General features: G+C 44.4%; 1 protein-coding gene across 1 annotated transcript in view; it reads left to right on the top strand.

The window, feature by feature from the left end:
- Positions 1 to 24,397: 24,397 nt before the first annotated feature.
- The window catches only part of Tmem178a (transmembrane protein 178A), a 58,443-nt gene continuing 56,732 nt past the window's right edge, over positions 24,398 to 26,108 (top strand). Inside the window, exon 1 of the mRNA XM_005077236.3 lies at positions 24,398 to 24,876. Coding sequence (XP_005077293.1) covers positions 24,477 to 24,876 — 400 coding nt within the window. The 5' untranslated portion in view covers positions 24,398 to 24,476. The remainder of the gene's footprint in view (positions 24,877 to 26,108) is intronic.

The following is a 26,108-nucleotide window of genomic DNA, read 5'->3' on the forward strand; positions in this document are numbered from 1 at the left end:
TCCCAGAGTCTCCTCTGGCAGTTTAGGCTTCATGCATTGCCCACTCTGGCAATCTCTACAGGGACTCCAAACCCATCACACATTGAGTAGCCTCCCGGGCTCTTTTTTGAAATCTGTTGGAATTCTACATGACTCTGTGATCTCTGCATCCTGCATGACTACAAAAGCAAGGTCACATGGATGATGACAAGGTCTGCCCTTGGCTTGAGGAGTAAATGGACTCCTTGGACCATGCTGGTGGCAACCTCTGAGTGACTGAGTCAGGAAAACACTTCTGTAGTCAGCGCTGTGTGTACATGGTACCCAAGAACTCTCATCTTAAAACAAAATATTTCAAATGAGTTATAACCTTCATATCCTTGATCCCATCATGTGTTGAGTTGAGATAATTCTGGAGACATCCTCAAGGCATCTTTCCTACTTTTCCAGGACAAAGCACATGGCTTCTTTCTCTTGGGCGTAATATCTTTAACAACCAAATCCTCCTTGTCTGCAACGTTAAATATGCTCTGTTTAGGGGGTTGGGTAGGGAGACTCACATTCCAGTCCCTCTCATGGCTGAGGTAAAAAGTGTAGAAAAAACAGCCTTTCCTTTAAACTACAAGCAAGTTTTAATGTCATAGTAATCAGATTTGCATTCTGTATATGCTTTTAGGTACTCAGTCATCACATGACTAGTGAACTGTGGGCATCTTAAATAAATGGACCAGGCATAATAGGCATTGTAGGTAAGATGCTGGACCTCACCAAGGGAATTTGTTGCCAACATTTGTCACTTGGCAACTATCTGGTAAGTAAGTGGCAGGCATGACTGATTTTATCTGTCTTGTCCTTCCTTCCTTCCTTCCTTCCTTCCTTCCTTCCTTTCTCTTTTTCCTTCATAAATTTTATTCTCTGGAAAGAGGTCTGTTTCAAGAAGCATAGCCTAACTGGATATTTCAAATGAAGGATTAAAAGAAAAGGAAAAACTTCAATCATGGCTGTTTTGACTACTAACCTGCATAATTTAAATTGTATTAACATTTCTTGGATCACAAAAAAAATTGAGCTTGTGAACCAGGAGTAAGTTATGTCTATAAAGAAGGTCATTTTTAGCATTCTGTCAGGAGGGCTGATTTAGCAAAGTTAGAAAACTGTTGCTTTTGGTAAAAGGAGGCAATCAGGTTCAGGAGAAAGGGTCTTGGATTGTTAGACATGAGTCCTGAGTTCAAGTCCCAGGGTTTTCTTTGATGAAACATTTGGACAAGTCATTCATACCTCCTCATTTCAGAGGAATTGGTTTTGTTTAAGACACGGTTTCTCTCTGTAGCCTTGGTTGTCCTGGAACTCACTTTGTAGACCAGGCTGGCCTCGAACTCACAGAAATCTGCCTCTGCCTCCCCAGTACTGAGATTGAAGGTGTGTACCACAATACCTGACTTACATTTCAGTTTGCTTAACCACAAAGTAGGCAAGATTCTCTCATCAATTGTTTTGTGAGCCCTTTTATGTGTTTGTTGTTGTCTGCTGTAGGCATGTGTATGTGTGTGTATGCGTGTGTATGCGTGTGCACGTGGCACCCAGAAGTCAGTGTCAGGTGTCGTCCCCCGTTGCTCACCACCTTATGTTCGAGACAAGATCTCCTGCTGAGCCTAGGGATTGCCAATTTGGTTTTCCCGGCTGTCCTGCTTGCATCTAGGATCCTCCTGTTTCTAACTACCCCCACCCTGGGGCCCACACAACCACACCGGCTTTTTACATAGGTGAGGGGGACACAAAGTCAGTTTCTTAGGCTTACACAGCACTTTAGTAGTTGATCCACCCCCACCTCCATAGAAAACAGTGTTTACTGCTATGCAGTTGTTAAAAGCGGTGTTTTCTGAGTTAGATAAGACTTGGCCTCAGGCTGACATCCTCAGGTCAATACCAATGTGATTTTAGAAAAAAATTGGATCTTTCCATTTTCCATTATTTCATAGCCCTTAAAACTGGTACAAGGGTAATAACTCTAGCCTGGACTGTCCTTCAGGCTAAACACACTTACACTGTGGATGAGTAGGAGCTATGGTAGCTATGCATTCTGTGCCACATTCTTCCAAAACCATCAGAAATCCAAGAAGAAAACCAAAGTCCCCAACAGTGTTACAGGGGGAAAAATTAAGTGAAATATTTGCGCTCAGCTGTCTCACTCTCATGAGTGCTTTGCACAGACGTAGTTGGAGCATTCATGAAGAAGGCATTATCAGCTCTTGTCAAGTCAAGGCTCACAGTCTGTTCCGTTCAGTTAAACAGTGAACCAGCATCACTGACCGCCTTCTCTCCTCCCAGTGGTCCACAGAGATGTTCCTTAGTGTTATGGGGCTTAGAGCAGAAATGGCAGAATTACACTCAAGCAGTGTGCTATTTACCAGCTCTCTCTCTCTCTCTCTCTCTCTCTCTCTCTCTCTCTCTCTCTCTCTCTCTCTCTCTCTCTCTCTCTCTCTCTCTCTCTCTCTCTCTCTCTCTCTCTCTCTCTCTCTCTCTCTCTCTCTCTCTCTCTCTCTCTCTCTCTCTCTCTCTCTCTCTCTCTGGCGCTTTGTGGGAATTTTATCAGCTTTGGAGCTCAGAAGCCCACGACAGTTCAAGTTTGCCCTGACATCCCCTTTCACAGGGCTCATGCTGGATTCAAGACAGATCTCTGCTGATATGGGCTCACTTGACCTCATAGTGCCCTTGTTGAATTCACAAATTGAGAAAATTCTTCTCTCTCTAAAAAGAGTTTGGGCACAGTTATTTGACACCAGCGAGCAAAACAAAACACGAGTGTACCAGTTCCACCTTAAAAAGATATTGAACTTAACTAATTTAGGCTGGGCCCAGCAGGCCCAGCAGCGGCACGAACTCTTTATGTTCAGTCAGTGAATGGTCCCAACAGTCACCTTAAGTAGATTCTCCTTTACTCCCTGTTTAGCTGGGGAGAAAACTGAAGGACAGATAGATTGAATGATTTGTTACCCAACTAGTTAATGGTGAAACTGGGATTTAATCTGTTGCAGTGTGGCGCTGGAACAAGACAGGTCAGCTGTAGTTGCTCAGTGGCACAAGATACATGTAATAGATTTTTATAGTTTTATTAAATATTGAACTCAAGAAAATTAAATCATAGCAGGCTGTAAATATAATTCAAAGTTTTATTAAATGTCAGGATATTGGATCTTTGGATGCATTTCACTTCTGGGCAATTGTCCAGGCTTGAAGCATATATTTAAGCATTTGCTGTCGTGATTTTGCATTGATTTACAATAGCAAATCAGATTACGTGGCAGGGAGGATTAAATTACAGACACACTTTTGGGAGGAGACCTTTTGATCCTGGTGAATAAGTTCAAATGTTACCCTGTAGTCTGCAGGCCTCTTTGGCCTGGGCATTTCTGTTGGAAGGTCTATTTGGGCCTTCCAAAAGAGGGGATTATTCTTTATCTTTAAACCAGGTATAGTTTTATGGTAGATAAATGATTTTGATTTGTGAGGAGATGGATAGATGCTATCAAAACTATTTTCTGTTTAGTTTAGAAAACCTAAAATTGCTAGCTATGCCAACACTTTTTCTTTTCCCAAAGTTCTCTAGAACATTATGAGAAAGGAAAGAAAGAAAGGCTGCAGCTTCTTCAGGAAGTGCCCACATCACCACAACTTCCGTCAACGTTCCTTTTGACTGTGCCCTCCATCTCTCGTTAAAGCTAGATCCCAAATGGTTCTGACTCCATCATACCCACCACAGTTATGAGATCAACCCTGGTAGGAAGTACAGCAGCCTGTCATTTGAAGTTAGTTTGTATCAATGCCCAGGGACATGGACACAAAGCTTGGGCCTGGTATGGTTCCTGAGCACCTCCTGGTTGCCAGGTTCTCAGCACCCACTGCCAACCAATAGCCTGCTGCCTGACACCATAAGTGTACCTTCCCTGTGTGTCCTCTGTTTCTGTCCTTTGGGCTGAGGTTTTATACATTCGCAAACTGGACTAAGTCTAATTCTTTAAGGATTGCTACCGGAGAGTGAGTCTGACTTCCATATATCAAAGCACCAAGGGAGAGTGCCTGGGCTCCCCAATGGAAACAGTCACATATGTGGGTCCCCAAGACAGTCTAGAGGGACCTTGACACTCTTTTGTTCTGTTCTGTTGTTGTTGTTTTTGAGACAGGGTTTCTCTATGTAGCTTTGGAACCTGTCCTAGAACTTGTTCTATAAACCAGGTTGGCCACAAACTCACAGAATCTCTCTGCCTCTGCCTCCCGAGTGTTGGAATTAAAGGTGCGTACCACCGCTGCCCAGCTGACACTCATCCTTTTAAGAGACACCATTTAAGTGTCACCAGATAAAGAAGAAATGCCATGGCCCAGCTGTGAAGTGGTAGGTTGTTGTTCAATAGAAAAAGTTGGCAGGGGTGACAGGTTGAAGCGGACTGAAATGAAGGAGCAGGGGGTTCAGAGTGCAGGAGGGACACAGCTGAGCATGAAGGACAGCATAGGGCAGGTAGGGGATGAATCCTGCAGGTCCTGTGACCCATTTACCAGCAGCGACCAGCACCTGTCAGCCTGGACACAGGACCTTTGGGTTTGCAGCTGCCCTGGCTTGTACTGCAGCTCCTTGTGCCTGTTTCTGCCTGTCCTCTGCTGCCAAGACCCCAGCAAGCCTCCTGCCTGCTGGAGTCTGGACTCTGTTCCATTTTCAGTTGAATAGAATTGATGTTGCTCGGTGCTCCCAGGACACGTGGCATTGCCCTGCTTGGCCCTGGCCGTGCTTTCACCAGAAGGGGGAAAGAAAAAGAGGACTGCCAAGAAGCTATTTCCTTCAGCTGTGGTCCCACTGTGCCTCCTGCTTCTTGTGAGCGACAAGCCTGAAGGATTTTGAGTAGGATTTTTAAATTAAAATGTTTGATGTTTTCTACCATGGAACATAGGAGATCGTCTCTAATTAAAGTCAGCAAGTGTTTATTGAACGCAGTGTTTACCAGCATCACTTACCTCCCTAACCTTGTTATAAAAGTCAGAGAAGCAAAACAATGATACAGTGAGGTTCCAGACCTCAAGGACGGTACTCCCAAGTCATTACCATCTTCCCTTCCCCTCCCCCCTCTGCCTCAGGTCTGTAGATTGAACCCAAGGCCCCGTGCATGCTAGGCAATCACTCTATCACTGAGTACAATCCCAGTTACATTATGGCTTGAAATCATGCATATGGAAATGTAGCTAACATTACAAATCATTTCAGAGCTTTCGATATATCGTGACTCAGACGACGACGCCCGACTAAAAACAAACCCCACAAAGAACATTTATTTCAGTCTCACTCTCCAGCACCAGGATCTGAACAGATTCTAATTTTTCAGCATTGCTGAAGGATGACAAATGGAACTGTGCATATTTAAGACGTATCAGGTGTGCAAGTTGATGTTTTGGTATATGTAGACATTACGAAGTGATCACCTCAGTCAAACTATTAACATACCTGTCACCTTACAGCATTTCCATTTCCTATTCTTTCCACTTGTAGTGAGAACATTTAGGAAAATGTCAAGGCTGTGTGACACAATATCATCAACTTTAGTTACCCTGGCAGAGTCACAGCAACAAGTGGCAGGCATGGCTGCAGAACAGAAAGCTGAGAGTTCACCTCTTGAACCCCAAGCATGAAGCAGAGAGGACAAACGGGGAGTGGCATGGAGTTTCTAAACCCTTAACGCCCTCCACCAGTGACATACTTCCTCCCACAAGGCCAAATATCCTATACCTCCTCCAAGTAGTGCCATCATCTGGGGACCAAGTGTTCAAACAGTTAAGCCTATGGAGGACATTCTCATTCAAACCACCACAGGGTTGGATCTTAGATTCCACATAAAGATGAGATGAAGTCACATTTATCTCTCTGAGTCTGGCTTAGCAACATAATGTTCCCAGGATCATCCACATGGAGACATCCAGCTTGACTCATGAGTGTCACATGCCAACTTTGACGCTGGATATATTAGTAGTTTGGAAGTCCAGGTACATTGTTCCAGCTCTGTCTAGATTAGCATATGAACCCTTTCCTCTTGTGTGACAGTGTGGAGATCCATCCCTATTGCTGCCCCTTAAGACACATTTTTGTCTGTAAATGCCCAATATATTGCTCTTTGTGCCATCCTGGATCCATAGATCATTCTGCCTCTCTTTTTTGGTTTCATGGCACCTTCTGCCTTCAGTGGCCAGTTCTTATATGCCAGGTCTGACCTGAGTCTTTCTAAAATACTATGTTGTCACAAATACAAGGTTTTTTTCTTTAAAAACTTGGCAACATTGCAGTGTTTTGTGCAGACTCTCTCTCTGTGTCTCTGTGTCTCTGTGTCTGTGTCTGTCTCTGTCTCTGTCTCTCTCTGTATGTGTGTTCTTAAGTATTGTGCATGTAGACATGCACCCTGCCACTGTACCATAACCCCATCCCTATGCCACAGTTTAAAAACAAACTGCCTTTATGTTGGGCATGGCAGTACACATCTGTAATTTAAGAATTCAGAAGACTGAAGAAGGGTTCAAGGTCAGCCTGGGCTAAGTGCTGAGTCTCTACCTCAAGAAAGCAAAAAGCAAATAAAGAGTTCTGTGGTAGTTTGAATGTAATTGGCCCCCATAGTCTCATAGGGAGTAGCAGCACTATTAGGAGGTGTGGCTTTGTTGAAGTGGATATGACCTTGTTAGAGGAAGAGTGTTACTGTAGGGGTGGGCTTTGAGGTTTCCTAGGCTCAGGATACTGCCCAGTGTTTCAGTTGACCTCCTGTTGCCTATAAGATGTAGGACTCTCAGCTACTCCTTCAGCACCAAGTCTGCCTGCATGTTGCAATGCTCCCTGCCGTGATGATAATTGACTGAACCTCTGAAACCATAAGAAAGCCCTCTCAATTAAATGTTATCCTTATAAGAATTGCCACGGTCATATGGTAGTTGTGTTGTATGCCTTTAATCCCAGCAATCATGAGGCAGAGTTAGGTGTATCTTTGTGAAGCCAGCCTGGTCTACATACTGAGTTCCAGGAGAGCCAGGGCTGCATAGAGAAAACCTCTTTTGATACCCCCCCCCAAAAAGAGTTGCCTGTTAATGGTATCTCTTCAGGGCAATAGAAACCTTAACTGAGACAAGTTCTAACTTTAACTTTCCACGAATCCTTGAAATTCTAACTAGTAATAAAATCTCTCTGTCTCTGTCTGTTTCCCTGTCTTTGTCTGTCTACCTGTCTCTCTCTCTCTCTCTCTCTCTCTCTCTCTCTCTCTCTCTCTCTCTCTCTCCTAGTGACTGACTGGCTGATTAACCCATATATTATTGGAAATGCTGAATCAAACCATAGAAAAATGACCTCCGACTAACTGAAAGGTTTAACATCATTTGCTTTCTCCTACCAAGAGGCTCTATTTAATTTTCACATCCCCATGTCTGGTGTCCTTTGATGAAGTGTGTAGTCTGCTCTTCAAAACTTCCATGCTGGTAAAAGACATGCATTTATTTTTAAATACATTCATAATTTCTGGTCTATAGGAATAAACTATGCCTCTGGGAAAGATGTGTATTGCATGGATACACTTTGTGAAGGTAAACACACAGAGGCATTCTGCTCTCTGTTAATTAATGATAGTGGTGCCAAGCTTTTATAGGAAACCAATTTTGCTTTTGAACACCAGGGAGATCTCTGAGCCTAAGAAATGTTTCAATTTAGGAAAGCCATAGCTCAGCCAAAAGTGCAAATGCAGCAGGTGAATTATGGCTGGTCCAGAAATTCGGAAGCATTAAGTGTGGTCTGTGACTGCTCACTAAATACAAATGGACCCCCAGAAGTATGTTCCTGAAAATACAGACCACTCTGGAAGTTGGAGTTTGTTCCAGCACTTTCCCAGGAGTTGGAGTTGAGATGCATGGGCTGGGACTGTGGGAGCTGAGAGAGGTTGGAGCTGTGACTCACCCACCAGAGTAAAACCTTGCCTTGGGCATGTAAGGGCCTCGCTTGACTGGGGAGGGATCAATTCTCCCTGTCTCCAAAGGAGACTAGCCTGATCTCTTGGCAGAGTGAAAGTTTGGGCCTCCTCTTGTTTTTAGTCATTAGGAGGCTATTTGTGAAACTCACTCACTGTGGCATGACCTCCTTGGTATATTTAAAGCAACCCTAGGCTGATGCTCTTAGAAGTTTTATTTATTTATTCACTTATTTACTGTGCATGCAGATGCCTCTAGTCAGCAAGAATGTGGGGTTTGATGAGGTGAGAGGGGGAGGATATGAACGCTGACTAGATAACACTCTCCAATTTATGCTCTCAGCTCTGCACCAGTACTGGCCTTGAACGACTCCAATGTGTAGAGACACGGTTGATGACCAAAAGAATAGTGGAGGAGTATTAGTGAGTGAATACTGGGCATCAGTTTTGCATAAATAAACCCATGTCCACACAAGTCCATGTGCAGTGAGGTTAATTACAACATCAAATATAAGGATTACAAATTGGAGGGCTAAAATACAGTTCATTTGGTAGGGTGCTTGTCTGGTATGCAGAATACCCTAGACTTGATCTCAGCACCAGCCACATTCATCTGAAGTTGTGGCACAAGCCTGCAATTTCAGTACTCAGGGGTGAAGGCAGGAGGACCAGGTGTTCAATGTCATCCTCAGTTATATCCAATTTGAAGTCAACCCAAGAAACATGAGACTCTGTCCCTAAAATCATTATAAATTGGAAATGACCTAAGAGGTCAAGCACAAATTATGGTAGATTTCTACAGTGAAGTATTATGAAGCTGTGAAAAAAAGCTAGCAGCTTTGCAATAGTTAAGATGCCCACCATAGATCCCTAAGGACCACTATCAAGTATATTCTAATATGCACACATGCATCCTACTCAGGTATTTTGAACTGTGGGGGGACAACATTGTTGAAGGTGAGATGGCCATCCCTTAGTCTTGGAGTATTTCTGTATTAGTGCCAAGGATGTTATTATCATGTACTATTCCTGAAGCTAACACACACACACACACACACACACACACACACATTTTAAAAAGAAATTTAAATAATTTAAAAGTGTTTCAACCAAGCTTATCAGAGTAAGCCTGGGACCACACAATAGCCAAAAAGAAAAGCCCCAACTCTGTAACTGCCAAAGTGGTTCTCTGGTAGCTTGAAGCTATCAGGAGAGTATTTTGTAGGGGTGTATTTCTAGTGTGTACTTTACCTTCTGAGACAGGGGTGGAGCTATGAGTCTAAAGCAGTGTTTCTCAACCTTCCTAATACTTCGTGTTCGACCACCAAAGAAGTTACGACCCACGCACAGGTTGAGAGCTGCTAGTCTAAGTGCTCACCCGCATCACTTCTGGTTTTATCAACGTAATGATGTCACTATCAATATGTTGTCTCTCTTTCTTTAGAGTTTACAAAGCACTTGACAGAAGCCCCAGTTCCAGATCACAGAGACTGCTGTGGCACGCAAAATTCACAGGGAGCTTCTGCCTCCCACTGTGTTCTTAACACCTTCCAATCATTCCTGTGCTAAGAACGCTGACATCTTGAATTTCCCCTTTCTGTTGTTGTTGTTTTCCCCATGATGTCTCTCTGCCTAGTCCTCTACATTCCTCTGGACTTATTTACTTACTCCCTTTTGTTTATACCTGTTAACCTCCATGCCTTCCCTCTCCCCTCTGCAATACAGCTGCTTGCTCAGGGTAGATCTCCATGTGTGTAACTCTCAAAAGACTTTGAGTCCTTTTGTGGCATCCAAAAGTGAAAGCCAAAAGGCAACCTCTGTGGTCTTGACAGCTTGGGTTCAGGTAACCAAGGCAATTGTTACAAGTGCTTTATTCTGTAAATGTCAGGTAAAACCCATTCTGATAGCATTCATCAAGTTGGAAGGGAAAGACATCTTCACAAGTGTTTAATACTGGAAAGAGCTCAGGATTCTGGGTGACTCCTAAGAGCTCCCTGTACGGATCATGCCTGTGACTGATATAGACATAATAATTTGCACTTGGGCTTCTTCATTGCTTTCTGGAATCTGTCACAATTCTCAAACCTTTCCTGTCCTGCATGGTGGACAGAGCAGTGCCTTGGGTGACAGAGCAAGAGTCCTCTAGGAAAATAATGCATAGGAAGTCTCTCTTTGTCACGTTTCGACTGTGAAATATCATGGATATCCTTTTTGTTCAGGATTTTAATTTTGGTACCTCCGGGTATTCAGTACTCAGAGGGGTCAGGGAGGAGGGGGAGACCATGGTGAGTTGGCAAGGTGGTCCTGTCTGAAAATGGAAGTAGCTTAACAACCAGGTTGGTTTCTAAATCTGCTGCAACACATTACTAATAATGCAACCACTTAACACAAGTTATCATGTTATAATTCCGTAGATAGAAAGTCCAAAATTAGTCCCCTTGGGGTGAAGGTGAGGGGTTTTTAGGTGTGTTCCTTCTGGAGACATGGGAAAAATAGTTTCCATGCTTCTTCTGCCTTCGGGAGGTTAGCCTGTGTTCTGTAGATCATGCCTTCAATGTCAGTGACACCATGCCCCCCCATCCCTTTCTCTGTCATCACACTTCTCCCTTTCCCAGACTATAGCAAGGAAAAGTTCTATGGCTATAATACTGCATATGATTAGATTAGACCCATGTATATAATTCAGGATAATCTCTCATTTCAACAAAATCCTCAACTTTTAATTTTATTGTCTAGATTGTATGCATGTGTCAACCTTAGCTGTTTCTCAGTCAGTACTTGCCTTGTGTTTTGAGACAGGCTCTCTCATAGTTTAGGCCTCATTGATGTAGCTAAGCTGGCCGGCCAGCCAGCCATGGGGATCCTTCGGCTCTACCATCTCCAAACTGGGATTACATATACCACCACAGTTACGATTTTTGTGTGGTTCTGGGATTGAACTCTGATCCTTATGCTTGTGCAGGAAGCATTTTACTGACCAAAATGTCACACTTACAAAAATCCCTTCTGCCTTGCAAAGGAACATATTGTTGGGTTGTGGAGGAGGCCGACAATCACTGGATCCCACCACAGTCACAAAGCTGATATCCTCACTGAGACACCAGGGTTAGGCCTAACCTAAGAAAGTTATATCCTTAGGAGCTAATGACTCTCCGTAGATGTTTTTAAGCTGTTTGTTTGATTGGATATCAAATCAGTTTATAATAAAGTTTTATAAGCAAGTAATACTTATAATAATATAATACTAGGAATGGTAGGAATGGCCTAATTTTTATTTATTCAAATTACAAACCACACAATAAGTTGTCATACCATAAGCTTGGTGTCACTTTCTGTCTTCGCTTCTTGTCTACTGGCTACTGGCCGCTCCTGTGACTCTTTCAGGTCACCCTGAATTTGTACACGCTGGGCTTCTGTGGCCTCCTGATTCCTCACACGAGACTGCCAGGCCCAATTCTTCCATGGCCTCTGCCTCTTGTGGTCCCTGCTCAGTGGACATTTCTGCATAGATATCCTTCTGCCTTGGAAAACTCAACAGCCAGATCCTTCCCTAAGCTGTTCTCCCACCTGGTTTGTGTGCCTATCCATGTATGTAAATTTATCTTTTAGTCAATAGAGATCTATCATTGCTTTAGTCATCTTGGCCTAAGCCTTAGACCCCCAACAATCATTTGACTCCTTTCCCCCTTTGATTGACTTACTCAGTGTTCTTATTCACAGTGCCTGGATCATCTCTTCCTTTGATGCTGTGCTGTTGTTATGAGTCTTAACATGCATGCCTGGATGCTTCCAGGATGTTCTGTCACCATTCTCTTCATCACCAGCACTAGATTAATTGTCATTGTTCTTCTCCCATGATGCTACAACTCTTTTCTCCATATAGAAGTTCATGACAGGATCCTGCAACAGAAAACCGTACACATCTAGAGACAGTAATGAGCAAGGTACGCTCAAGGGTCAGTGAACACCTGCTTCCGACAGGATGGAAGACTTCTGATGAAGAATCTTGGACGAAATTACAAGCATTGATTCAGACCACAAGGGATTTAAACACCATCATGATACTGCAGACATTGTAAATAAGAAAACAACCTATCTTGCTTCCCTATTGGCCAACAGTGCTTTATTCAAACCTATCCAAACCTATCGGACACATATTTACAGAATGACGTTTCCCAACAGTTTTCCCTTGCTGAAATACTTCTTCCTCACCACCAAAGTGCTCCCATGCATCTACAGCCCATCAGCACTGCTATGGGCACCTCTATTTATGGCTTCCTTGTCCTTTTAACAGTTACCATCACCTGAGTAATACTGATTGGCAAAGAACTTCTGCCATGCTAAATTATCACAGTTACTCATCTCCCTGCTCCTTCTGCTGTGTCCTCAGATCTTTTGATGGCTCCTGGAGGTGACAGTGGAATACAAAACTACAACAGCCTCTCCATTTATCTACCAGATCCTTTTCCTTCTTGTCTACACATGTGAGGTAAGAGTATAGGGAGGAGCTTAACAACCTAGGATCCATTTGGTTTGGGCTACACACATGCCCACATTCTAATAATGCATTAGGCACCACTACTTGTATGTACTATGCATATATACCTCTGAATACGAATGGCATGGGGGAAGATCTGGCATGAACTGGTTTGGGGTACAAGGGAAACTTGTCTTTAAGTAAACTCTCAAGGAAAACCCTCTGTTAGCTGTCTTATGAGTATGAGTAATAGGGTGTACATATTAAAATTACATGTCTTTAGGAAAGAGACATTGACAATGAGCACATATTTATGTAATGTAATCTGACAGTCAAAATAGAGAACCACTTGATTACACCCCTGGTACGCAGACTCCCCCTACCTTATGTATCCTATAAAACAGAGCCACAAACAATAATTGGAGCCTTGAGTATTTTCATTCATGTGGCCCGCTGTGGTCTTGCAGTGTATTTTGTATTGTTGCTTTCTTCGTTTCCGCCTTCCTTCCTTCCTTCCTTCCTTCCTTCCTTCCTTTCTTTCTTTCTTTGCTTCTTTCTTTCTTTGCTTCTTTCTTTCTTCTTTAATAAAGTCTCCTCAATGCTTTGTAATCTCTGTGGGCTTTTGTTTTAGGTCAAGAACCTGGAAACACCTGACCCAGACTGACCAATACCAACATACCCATTTTGCCCAGAAAACAAAACCAAAAACAAAAGCCCTCCCTTTCTTTTCTGTATTGTTTTTCTCATTAATCGTTTCCATTAGTGAACCCATACATGCCAAGATTCAACAAAATACAGTCTACCTCATTCCCACTTCATCCCCCCCCCCACACTTATTACTCGTATGTAAAAGAGCGCTCTCTGAAAGGGTGTTCTATATACACTCTTCTTTCTTATGCCATTCTTCCTTGGATGTACTCCAGTTAAGCTCACACCCCCAACATTGTTGAAATTCTTGCAGTCAAGGTCACCAGTGACTTCTGCATTGCTTAATCCCACACTGAAGTCCCAGCTCCTGTCTTGTTGGACCAGTCACTGACTTTGAAATGCTGACGATTCCCTTCCGTCTAAAATACTTTCTTCTCTTGGTTCCCAGGACTCTGACTCTCCTATCTCTTTGGCCCCTAGTGCTCTCCTAGACTCCAATAGATAGTGCTTTTCCATGTGGCAGCCCCTAACCTTTTCTGTCAAGGCTTACTCTCTGGCTGACATCATCCAGTCTCGTGGATGAAGCCTCATCTATATTTGGATTCTCTTGCTTCCAAGTTTCTATATTTAGTCTGAATCACTTCCTTTAACTCTATACTTGCATAGCCCATGGCTTGCTTAACTTCATAGCTAATAGCAGTCTTGGGGCACCCCATCTGAATCCCTAACATTATCCACACTTCAGCTCCACTCCCTGCAGCCTTCTCTTTGTCCGTTGATGAGACTGTTACCCATTCTCTTTCTCTTTTGCTATTACACTGTGAATCCTTTTGATTTTACTTTGGGTAACTCCTCCAAAACCACACACTTCTCATCATGTTGCCTTCATTGTGGGCTAAAAGCTGTCACCTGACTATGAAGTAAACAAATAACAGGTACAGGTGTAGGCCCTGAAATCACACCATGTACACGGGAATCGCGGCTCTGTCAGTAAAGAGTGACCTGAGCAAGTTGCTTACCTCTGTGCTTCTCCAGTTTCCTGCCTGGAGAGACTGGGATAGCAACGGCAATGCTGCTGCTGCTGCTAGTAGTTGTGAAAAGGATTAAAGGAAAAAATGCATATAAAATATTACTAGCTCCAGTTATTTTATATTCATTGTATAAAAATATGCATGTGCATATCCATATATTTAAGTGGAATAAAATATTCTGATTGTTTTATTTTTAGAATAGCTGGGTGGTGGTGGCACACGCCTTTAATCCCAGTACTCGGGAGGCAGAGGCAGGCGGATCTCTGTGAGTTCGAGGCCGGGCTCGACTGACAGTCTCCAAAACAATACAGAGAAACCCTGTCTCGTAAAACCAAAAAAAAAAAAGAGTTTGTGAGCTTGAAAAAAAGATAATCACATTCACGATGTCATGGTATCAATCTGTGACTTAGGCATTTAGACCTTGACCATTGGTTGACGAGACTGTGTGCTGAAGTTGGCAACAAAATGTTAACTCTTGTGAGTATATTAAATTAAGACTTTCTCTTAAAAAAATTTGCCAGCTCCTGTCAAATAGCATACGATCAATACATGCTAAGTGTTACCTATAACATACAAATACTCCATTGCAGCGGTGAAAGGTGGCCAGCAAGATGAGAGAAATGATGTAAATAGCTAGTCTCCTAAGCATAAACAAAGCAGATATGTGTGGTGGGGGTTGTCAGTAATCTCAACACTTTGGAGGCAGTGGCAAGAGGATCAAGATTTCAAGGCCATCCTCAGATGCTCAGTGAGTTCAAGGCCAGCCTGGCCAGGACAAGATACTGTTTTAAACATCCAAAATAAATAAATTAATAGATACCCAAACCCACAATGAATAAGGCTGGAGAATGGTTGCATCTATTACTCTGACTTGTGCCTATTGCTTGGTCCATTGAGTCTTGGTGCAGCTTTTATCTATTTTATAGATTAAGAGGCAGACAATCCATTGCTACTGTGCCTTGATCATGTACAACTTTCTATTATCATGTTGTTTTCCTCCGTTTTGACAACAATTTCTTCTCCGAATCTCCTCCCAGATCCCAGGAACCTCAGATGGCCTTAATCCCAATCCAGGTTCTATTCTATGTCGACCCCCCACCACCACCCCAATACCTTTTAAGGATTCCATATCTGGTTTACTACCACTGCTATCAGTTATAGCATTTAAAAGTGAGCCCTATAAGTTCAACTTGCAAGGGTCTGCACCAGGTCCTCTGCCTATACGTCACGGATTCCACTTTAGTGTTTTTGTGGGTTTCTGAAGTGTGCAAATGAATGGTTCTCTGATTCTTGTCCCTTCTCTTGGACTCTTTTCCTTTTGTTAGTCTGTTCTGTCCAACTTCTGTATGATAAATTTTGTTTTGTCAACATTTTATTTTTATATTAAAAGTAATGAATGAATAAATGAATGAAAATCTAGCCACTAGGGTAAAGATTAACAACGGAACTGCCACTTATACATTCTGGGAGATGGGAAAATAAGTTTTCTCCAATAGAGTGACACTGGATATATCAACCACTCCAGGTCAGGCCTCATGTTCAGGAGTAGCTGACCAACATATAATTGGACTCCACATAGTGTGTGTGTGTGTGTGTGTGTGTGTGTGTGTACTTCTATTTTCAGTTTAGTAGTTTTTTCCTTTTGGGTGTGTTTTTACTTTGGTTTTATTTTTGTATTGAGTTTTTGAGAAAGAACTTAAAGTTGGGTGGGCAAGGAGGGGGAAAGGATCTGAAAGGAGTTGATGAGGGGGAAATATGATGAAAATATATTTAAATTTTATCATTGTTTTAAAAAATAAAAATATAATGAAGAGTACAGTAAAAAATGAGCCCTATAAATCCAAATAATACTGCCATGAACACCATTTTAAAAGGGTCTAGTGTTCTTGGGAAAAGTGGTTGATATATAAAATTGTAAACTACCAAATGAGACTAGAAAAACTAATAATTACCCACAAATTATAGGATGAGGCCAGCCAGGCATCTTTGGGGGAGGAACGTTGGCTAATTAAATAATTCCACTAAATACTGGAAAGTAAGCTTTCCTATTTGTGACTAAACTTCAGTAGTGGAAACTTCAGGAGTTTCTTTTGGCTAAATGTGAGAATTGCTAGAGAGAACTACTTCTGTCATGTTGGGATTTCCACGGGGTTCCTAAGGCACATGGTGACTTGGCTGGAAAACACTAAGAGACATCTCCCCCACTGCCAGCCCTTTCTCTGACTTGCCACTCACATAATCTAAGGCTCTCCATCACATGCAGGTTGCCGACACCAAATAAATTAGGCAGATGGAGCTCATACATCAACGCCACCTACTTGGATTCCTTTTTGGCCACCGATGCATTCCCTCTCTCTCTTTTAATCAGCCTCATAAATCTGACCCTGACAAGGTCCTGCCCATCTCCATCCCATAGTAGGAGATGAGATGGAAATTTGTCCCCAAGCTTTCATTTGTGTCTCTCCTTGAGTGACCATCAATGCCATGTGGAGTCCATTCATTACATGAGCTCAGGTGTGACCATGAGGACCGTGTGCCAAGGGCTGCCAAACTGGTGACTCCTTCCAGAATGACAGCATGGTTCTCCAAGCACAGTGCATATCAGATGCTCACACTGGGCAGTGCCCGAGCAAATCCTGGCACACTGAGAGCTGTAAAGAACAGGGCACAGCCTGAGCTGTTCTTCCAAGTATCCAGTTGTTGATAGGGACTCACCCTCAAGCTAAAGAATATCTGGACTCACCCAGGTTTTCAAGAGATTTATCCAAATCAAGAATTGAATGCAAAGTAGATAGATAGATAGATAGATAGATAGATAGATAGATAGATAGATAGATGGATGGATAGACAGGAGCTGTCCAGGGTACGACCTTGCTCCCTGGGGATAGATGCCTATGCACACATGTTGATTTTAATTTGGTTTAGTGTTTGTCTCTAGATCTTGGCCATGAGAATCAGAAATGCTGACTCAGTTCACACAGGGAGGTCATAGTCCTCATCCCTTGATCAGCAGTGCCTTCTGCCCTCTAGGAGTCTGGATGGTGCCTGACTCTTTGCCCTTCTCTCACTCCTCTTCCTACAAGTGAGGGTGTCTCTTTTTTCTCTTGTTATACAGGTGCTGTTCAGGGCTGACTTAAGGTCCCCCTCGTCCTCTGAGAGCTGCTCTATTCCTTATCCAAGAAAGGAAAAGTCCAGATACTTTTAGTCATGTAATATGATTTGTGCTTGTAAGATGCAGTGACTGTGGGCAGTCATTTCACACAGAGCCCTTTCTAACTCACCCACTCTAAAGACCTTGAAAGGTGGAGACACCTTATCATGCCCTGGCAGCTTATTTCTGCTGTTCACAAAACCCCCATTATGGGTCCACAGGAAAATAGGATATTGAAAGAGCATAATGGGTCCTCATAGTTTGGAATGCATATCATCTCATTGCTACTTCAGGTAATTTATATGTTGAGGGGTTTCATACCAGGCCTCCATGCTTTTCATTAGGATTCAGTCCTTGGAACAATAAGAATCTGACCACAGGATTATGACCTGCAAAAGTGAGCAGTTTTTAAATATTATTGGTGGGGATGATAAATGATAACAATGACAATGCTGTCAATTATGTTAGATATTCTCTGTGCAATGACCTTCACATCCATTGTCCATAAGTGCTTTGCATGCATGGTTTTTAGATTCTTCTAGCATCCTTAAGAAGGATCCTACTCTTGAGCTGGGCGATGGTGGCACATGCCTTTAATCCCAGCACTCAGAAGGCAGAGACAGGAGCATCTCTGAGCATTTGAGGCCAGCCTGGTCTACAGAGCAAGTGCCAGGACACTTGCTACACAGAGCTACACAGAGAAAAAACAAAACAAAACAAAACAAAACAACAACAAAAAGGCATCCCAACTTCACAGAGCCAGAACCAGAGGCTTGAAATCTTCTTTTCTAATGAAGCTCTGTGTTTTTTTTTCAGGGTCTCATTGCCTAGGCCTCAGCCTCTCAGCTTTTTAAAGCCATCCCTCCCCTGAACAATCTGATCTATTCCCATGAACTCAACTGTCAATATGCAATTAGTACCTATATGTTGACATAACTAAATCTAAACCTTTAGTCTAAACGTTCCTCACTCCCTCTGCTTGGGAACATACCCAGGACCTTCCACATACCCACCAAGAAAGCATTCCCCCATCAAGCAACCCACCCCCAGGCTCCTTCTCTCATTCTCAAATTCACACATCCAACTGCCATTTCTACTGGGCTTGCTAAGTGCCACCTCAAAGTCAACATGTCAAAAACATTTTCCTGCTTCTTCTTCTTCCAAGTGCTTTTCTCCTCCAGTCTGCCTCTCTGAGCTCATGGCAAACTGTTTGGGAACTCACGCTGGAGAAGTTGCATGGTTCTTGATTTCGTTCCATTATGTGCACTCACAGTGATTCTATCTATGAGTTTGACCTCCATCCTGATACTCCTCCCTGTTTTGCCGGCTGCTTCCTTAGCCCATGTGCCAATGGTACCTACCTTGACTAGACAGCTGCCATCTGACTGGTTTCCCTGCCTGATGCTTGTCATCCCTGGCTCCCAATCAACTTCACACGGCATCGTGAGTGACATTTAAAAACATGAATCAGTCCATGCCCTTTCCCTGCTTAGACTTCCTTAAAGATTTTCTTTTGATTCAAGTGAAAGCCCCATGTAAGGTTGAACTTGACTAATGTTGCAATGTCATCTCATAATTTAGCCATGGTCAGTCCTCATCCATCCATCCCTCGTTAACTGTTCTCTAGCCACAGCACTCTCTTTCAAGGTCCTTGGTGATATAAAGTTCTTTCCTGCCCAGGGGTCTTTGTGCTGTCCTTCTGTTTAGAAGACTCTCTCCCTGACCTGTAAACAGTATTGAGTAAATGAAGATAATAGGTTGCCTCTTTTATTTGAATATAAATAACAACAATGAAAATGTGTCACATAAATTACCTAGTCATTTGCTTCTGTGATATCTACATTAGATGTTCTTACTATAATGGACATCGGGGAGAGGAGGAAGTGGGAAGGATATGATGATCATGTGAGGTAGACATTTGTAGACCAGCTGTTCAGAATGATGTATCTAGGAGGTTAGGTAACTGCCTGCCTTGGGATACATAGGTAGAGAACAGTGAGTTTCTGTTAAGCAGGCTGCCCCATGTGCACTCTCCAGGTACTGGAGTCTTTGCATAGATACAGCAGTGAGAGAAGGTTTGTACATCTGAGAGAATGGGTAGACATTTGGAAAGCCTGGCTCTTTTGTCCATCTGGGAAGCGTCACAGACAGATGACTATGAATTGGAGGCCGTGGACATCCTAGCTTCATCCCGTTCTGCTTTGGTTGTCAGATATGGCCCGAGTGAACAGACTTGAACTCTGGTATCTGCACACACAGTTAAGGTGGTGAGCATACTTAGGTATGACAATTAATGAGCCACCATCTGCTAGCACATCTCACTTTGAGTGGGACTTAACATGGGTATGGGTTTCTCTGAACACACCCCCCACCACCACCACCAGCACCACCATATGTGCTTAAAGGATCCAAAAAGGAAACAGCTTAATCCAGGAATGTGAAAAAGAATGGTGACATTCTGTGGTGTGTCAGTGAGATGAGAAACTTATCAGGCACCATCTATTTCAGGGGGTTTGTGGTTTTTTGTGGTTTCGGGCATCTACTCTGTGACAAAATGGCACTGTCAGGATGACTTTGTCACATGTGTGAGACACAGAAGAGCACTGTGGTGTGGGTGCTGCTTCTAAAATAGACCTTTGGGTTTGCCCTGAGTTGTCACAGAAGAAAATGCTTCTCTTCCAAGTGCCTGAGATGGTGTTGCTGCCACACGGCTTACCCATTTCAGAGTGGAGACTTGTGTCTCTGGACAAGGTCTTCCTCTTGCTCTTGTTTGTACCTCTGTAACATCGTTTGTCCAAGCTTGTCCCTCTTCACTGCCTCTTACATTTCTGGTTTCCTCCTCTACCAACCTAAAGCTTCCTGAGGGCGTGAATAGACTGTGTTTCCTTCATCCTGGAAGAATCCAGTGAGACCTCACACCAAGACTTACATTTGAAGTGCTGAATATATCTTGAGTTAAAATAAAATTGCTTCCAGAGAAAAACTTACAGATACCTCAAGTATTTTTAGAAACGACATATTATAGATCAGCAACATAATTGACTACATCCTTACATTAGGTACTGAAAAAAATGTGTGATATTACCAGGGAAAAGAAAACTTCTTTTTTTTTTTTTGAGAGTTGGTGTCTGGTCTTGATTAAGGGACACAGGCTTAATCCAAGTGTTCAAAATAAGGAAGGATGATACTTGGAATCTTGGTACTATTACAAAAAGGTGAAAGTCTCAGAATATTTATGGCCAGCCATCCTAGTTTTGCATTGATATGTCAATAAATCATTGTCATAGCTCTGGGAGGCAGGTGTGTGTGTGTGTGTGTGTGTGTGTGTGTGTGTTAGTACTTTTTATAAGGAAATGTCAATGAAAAGAACTTCTGATTCTAACGATAAATATGATCAATGTCATATGGCACCCAGAAACTACGCCAAATGTGTTTGAGGAAGGCAAGTGTTTTGTTTTCTAAATATTTAAATATGGCCAACACACCGGTTGGGGCATTTAAATGCTATGGGAATATTTCACAGTAACAAAGAAGGGCTCTAAAGGAATATGGTGGATTCTTCTCTATACCCTGAAGAGTGGGAGACGCAAGGTGAGAGAGACAGACGTTGAGGAGGATGCATCTGACAGCGGTAACTGCAGCAAGGCTTGATCCTGAAATGCGGGGAACCAAGGAGGATGCTGTCACCGCCAGCCTAGAGGTGAGGTGCTAGCGGCATGGCAGTCGCTAGAGGGAACAGACAGGGAAGGATGGATATAAATGGCACTTCAAAGGAAAAAGCATCACAACTCGGACAGTTCTGAAATACCGAATTTAAGTGGTTTATGTGAATTGTCAGCAGGAGAGAGAGAGAGCGAGACTGGGAGGGGCAGCTAAAACATGGACAAATACAGGCTTGAGGCTTGGAAGCGTTGTGTTCAATGCAGTGAGATTCCCAGGTAGAACTTCTCTAGATTTCTCTGTCACTTTGAGACCTGGCTGTTTGGTGAGGGGTGCACTTGGGTATTTGGTCTGGAGACAGCAGAGACAAATTTGAGACAGGTGAGCAAAACAAAGTTTGAAAATGTTGAGGTTCCCCCTCAGCTGATGCTAAGCCCTGCTTGTGCTCTCCCTGGATATACTGTCTTTCATTATCTTGACCCTGAGCCCAGCTAAATGTCCTCATACCTTAACTATTCCCTGGCTCAGACTCCTAGTGCCCAGAGTGTAAGAAGCCAGTCGAGTAGTCTAACTAGGTGACTTAAAGATGTGGCAAAATACTTGTTTTACAATGTCCATAAACACCGAAATTTCCAAATGTACTACTTGGACAGAAAATCAAAGAGTTACAACCCGAATGCAATGCTAATATTGCTGATACTATTTTCTTGACAAAATTGAATCCATCCTCGGAGAACTGACTCAAAAGTCTCTCTGCAGCCCACCTGACTCTCCCTTGCCCAGAAGTTAGTCTTTTTACCACGTTCCCACGTTCCCACAACACTTTGTTTATATTTCTGGTACAGTATTTACCTCTTGCTCTGTGCACGGGCCTTTTTCTTGCCACCAGACTGGAAACAAGGTGAAGATAGGAACTGTTTTTTTTTTCATCTCTGTATTCCTCATTCCCTATCAGCAGTGGTTGGTGGGTGATAATTCATCGCTGGAGATATCCAACAGAGGGAGGTTGAAAACCTGGACGAAGCAATGTGCGGTTGCTGTAGCAAAGCCAGTATACACATCACATGTCACTTTTCTCCGATGCTGTTAATGCAGAACCAGCAGAGGCAGCACTCTCATTACACTGCTGGCCCATATTTGTAATGTGTGACATTTTTTTTATGAAATACTGTCAAAGGCAATCCATCATTGACTAACCTTTAGATCATACCCTGGGGTTGATTTTAAACAGAGACGTAGATGAACCCCCAAAGATGACACTAGTTTCTAAGAAGGGTATGATCAAAGAGTTCCACCTAGGGAAATGAGGCAGAACCATATGTCCTTTTAAGTCATGTCATAGTGACTGAAAGGGTTTTCTGCTTTCTTCACTTGGGGATGGGATTGTTGTGATGACGATCACGTGACTACGAAATGTAGCTGAGTATTTGTGTCTTGTAGTAGTCAGGTGAGAACACGATGATGACACACTGAAGGGCTGACAGACAACCTTTAAGACTCTCCAGATTTGTAATAGCTAGCTTGACAGGCTTCTTTTCCATATAGAAAGACACAGGGCACCCTAAGATAATTTCAGATGCCACTTAGGCTCGCAGTTAAAGGGACTCTGCATATCCGGAAAGCTCCATGATCTTACACACATTATAGAGTATAAATAAAACAAAGTCTTCTAAGTAACATTGCTTCCGTGTAAATCCTGCTAAGATGCCTCTGCCGGGTTTCCTGTTTCCTGCTAAGGGAAAGCTGATTGTGAGAAGAACACTAAAATTGTAATTCTTTGTCTTCCTTAATTAGACCCAGAGCTCACCACAGTTCTTGCTGAAGCTGTGAGAAAATCCAAACAATAACTCACATTGGCAGGTCAGCAGAAACAGACACGGGGGTCTGATATGACCAAGGCTTGCTTAAGGGATCTGTGAATTGAATAGCTCAGAAGAGGGACATGCAGAAAAATATCCCCTGAAGATGTTAAGCACACACAGCAATGAAAATGAACGTCAGCAGCTTCTCCTGCCACCTTCACAGATGCCATTCCACAGGAGGCAGATAAATCACCTTAATATCAATTGATGTGGGGGCACTAATTAATAAGTCCCATTAAATCACGGAGTAATGACATTTAGCATCTAATGAATGCCTCATAAGCTCTGGGATCATTCATATTTCATAGCATCAGAATGTAAGGATAGCTATCCTGGCTCATGCAGCACGGGTTTCTGTCTCTGACATGACCCCAAGGGCATAAGTGGGACAAGGGTATTGCACCTTTCCATGTAGACTATACATATGCGTCATTCACTCTTAGTACTTTAGTCCTAAGGATTTCTCTCTTAGAAAACAAGAGCCTGCCTGCCACTCTTGGGGTGAACATCTGTGACTCCAGAGAGCTCTGGAAAATCACAGAGCCTCAGATGTTGACTGCTGTGGTGCACTGGTTTCTTGTTGACCCTGGATGACCACCAGAGAAACTTACACAGGAGAAAATCATTACTTTGATTTATCACGGGGGTGGGGTGGGGGCTTGCTTTATTCAAAGGCAATAATCACTTGGCAGAGCAGGTGCCACTGCAAGGCCTTATTGATCCAGGAGGCCGTCAGTCACTCAGGCGTGGAGCTAGCCCACCAGAAAGAAGTCCATCTCAGAGCAGGCAGAAACGAAGTGGGCGGGTATTATCGCTGACCATGGTTCTGTGGCTCCAGGGACACTGGTTATCTTCTTGCAAAAGAAAGGCTGTAGCAGAGAGGATGCTTCCAGGCTGTCTTGAGCTGGTGAGAGGGGGAAGCTTGTCTACAGAACTAGCTGCAAAGGTCTCTGAGGTTGGATCCTTCAGGGATCAAGAAACGAGGCTCGCTGCCCTAAGATCAAGATTCTGACGTGTAAAAAACACCCACGCTTAAGAAATTGGATGGGATTTGCTCCTGGGGGCAAAACGGAGACAGTGATCAAAATCAGCTTGGACAAGAGGCAAGATCGAGCCTGACGTTGGTGGATGTCTTGTATGGTCGTGGGAGGGACAGGGAACTGTAGGCTGTCTGAGCAGGGGTAGGTGCAGAGAGGCTTGGAATCCAAGACAGGTATATAAAGGTAGAAGAAGCCAGGGACTCAAAGGGCCAGCGGGAGTCGGGAAAGAACGTCTGGTAGAGTTGAAGAAAAGTAAGGGCAAAGTAGGGACGGGGATAAGAGGAGAAAAGGATGGGAGAGAGCTAAGCTAGGACCGAGAGCAGAGGTGAAGGAGGGGAGAGAGGTCTGGAGAGTGGGGGAGGACCGCGGAAGCTGGAAGCAGGGAGAGAGGGACGAGGGGCGTCAGCGGCGGGGGGCGGTGGAGTGCGGGGAGCCGGCTAAGGGGGAGGGCGGCGGGAAAGTGTGAGCGGCGCGGGAGGGCGCGGGGCCGGGCGGGAGGAGGCTCCCGCGGGGGAGTGAGGCGGCCGGGCGGCCGTGGGAGGGAGTGCGGGGCAGGTGGCGGGGAGGGAGGGCGCGCGGCGGAGCGCCGAGGCCAAGTGCATTGTGTCTGGCGGCGGCGGCGAGCCCACCGGCGGCTGCGGCGGCCCGGGAAGCCATGGAGCCGCGGGCGCTCGTCACGGCGCTCAGCCTCGGCCTCAGCCTTTGCTCTCTGGGGCTGCTCGTCACGGCCATCTTCACCGATCACTGGTACGAGACCGACCCCCGGCGCCACAAGGAAAGCTGCGAGCGCAGTCGCACGGGCGCCGACCCTCCGGATCAGAAGAACCGCCTGATGCCCCTGTCGCACCTGCCGCTGCGGGACTCGCCTCCCCTGGGGCGCCGTCTGCTCCCCGGTGGCCCCGGGCGCGCAGACCCGGAGTCCTGGCGCTCGCTGCTGGGGCTTGGAGGGTTGGACGCCGAGTGTGGCCGGCCACTGTTCGCCACCTACTCGGGCCTCTGGAGGAAGTGCTACTTCCTGGGCATCGATCGGGACATCGACACCCTCATCCTGAAAGGTGAGCGGCGGGCGCGCCCCGCATCTCCGCGTCCGCGCGCGCGGAGCGCAGCCCGGGCTTCCCAGGGACGCGCGGGTCCCTGTGGTCGGCTCTCCAGTTGCCGCGCTCCGCTGCCCCGTGCATTTTTCACCCTTCCTGGCTGCCTCCCCTGCCTTCCTTCGCCAGCTACTCTCTCTCCTCTTCTCTCTCGCTGCCCTTTGCTGCTGCCCATCTTTTACCGTTTCCTGGACTCTGCTTTACCCCTCACCGCTGTCTCTTTCTCCCCTTTCCTTCCCCGCCTGTGCACCTGCCTGACTTTGGATGTCTGTGGGGATTTTCTTGACACCGTTCCCAGGGAGGGTGACAGCCACAAAGACTGATCTTTTCCAACTAGGTTTCTTCCCTCAAGTTTGCATTTTTCCTTTGAGAAATGCCCTCTGGAAGATATGTGGTGCAAACCCAGAGCGGCGGGAGGTGGGGTGGGAGTGGGGGTGTGGGGGTGGGGGATGGTTTACTCATGAATTGTGCTGGTGTTGGTTGGTATTGCATTAAATTGAGGTGGCCACCTCATCCTAAAAGGTTCATGGGGAGCAAAGATGGCCTGCCCTCCGAACATCCCAAGTTCAGGGTCAGTTTGTATTGAACTTTACAACCATAATTCACCGGTGAAGGCAGCTAAGACACCTGCTTTATTCATTATTCACCCTCCCTGATGACCCCACCCTCCTCAGGGTCTAGGCAGTAGCTAAGGAGTGCCAAGAGCCAAGTCCTTGAAAGTAGTCTTCACACTCTTATGGTTGTGACACCTTTTAGGACTGTCTTTATTGCTCTGCTATTAAGCATTAGGCTGTATCACTTTGCTTCTCTGGAATCTATGCAACACCTAACTGGTGTATGTAATCAGATAGTTAATTTTTTTTTGTAATCCCATGCATGTAAAACATTCAAGATGAGAATCCTCTTTTGTGGAGCTCTCTTTAACTTGTACCTCAAACCTTGACAGAATTTTTATCTCCTGAATAAAAAATAAATAAACTTCCTTACTTTGGACTTACTGTTCCCAAAAGGAAGTCAGAAGTCAGGCCATCTTAAAAATGTAGAAGCAAGTGAACAGATGTACATTGAATTACAGCTTGCCACAGAACTACATAGAAAGGAGGGGGTTAATAGTGTGCTGGCCTTCCCCATCTTGTTCGTTGGCATAGGCTTCATTTCTCAAACATGTCAATTTCCTCCTTCCCATGGCTAGCCCA

The sequence above is a fragment of the Mesocricetus auratus genome, unplaced genomic scaffold, assembly GCF_017639785.1.
Source record: "Mesocricetus auratus isolate SY011 unplaced genomic scaffold, BCM_Maur_2.0 Super-Scaffold_100676, whole genome shotgun sequence".
Taxonomy (NCBI): domain Eukaryota; kingdom Metazoa; phylum Chordata; class Mammalia; order Rodentia; family Cricetidae; genus Mesocricetus; species Mesocricetus auratus.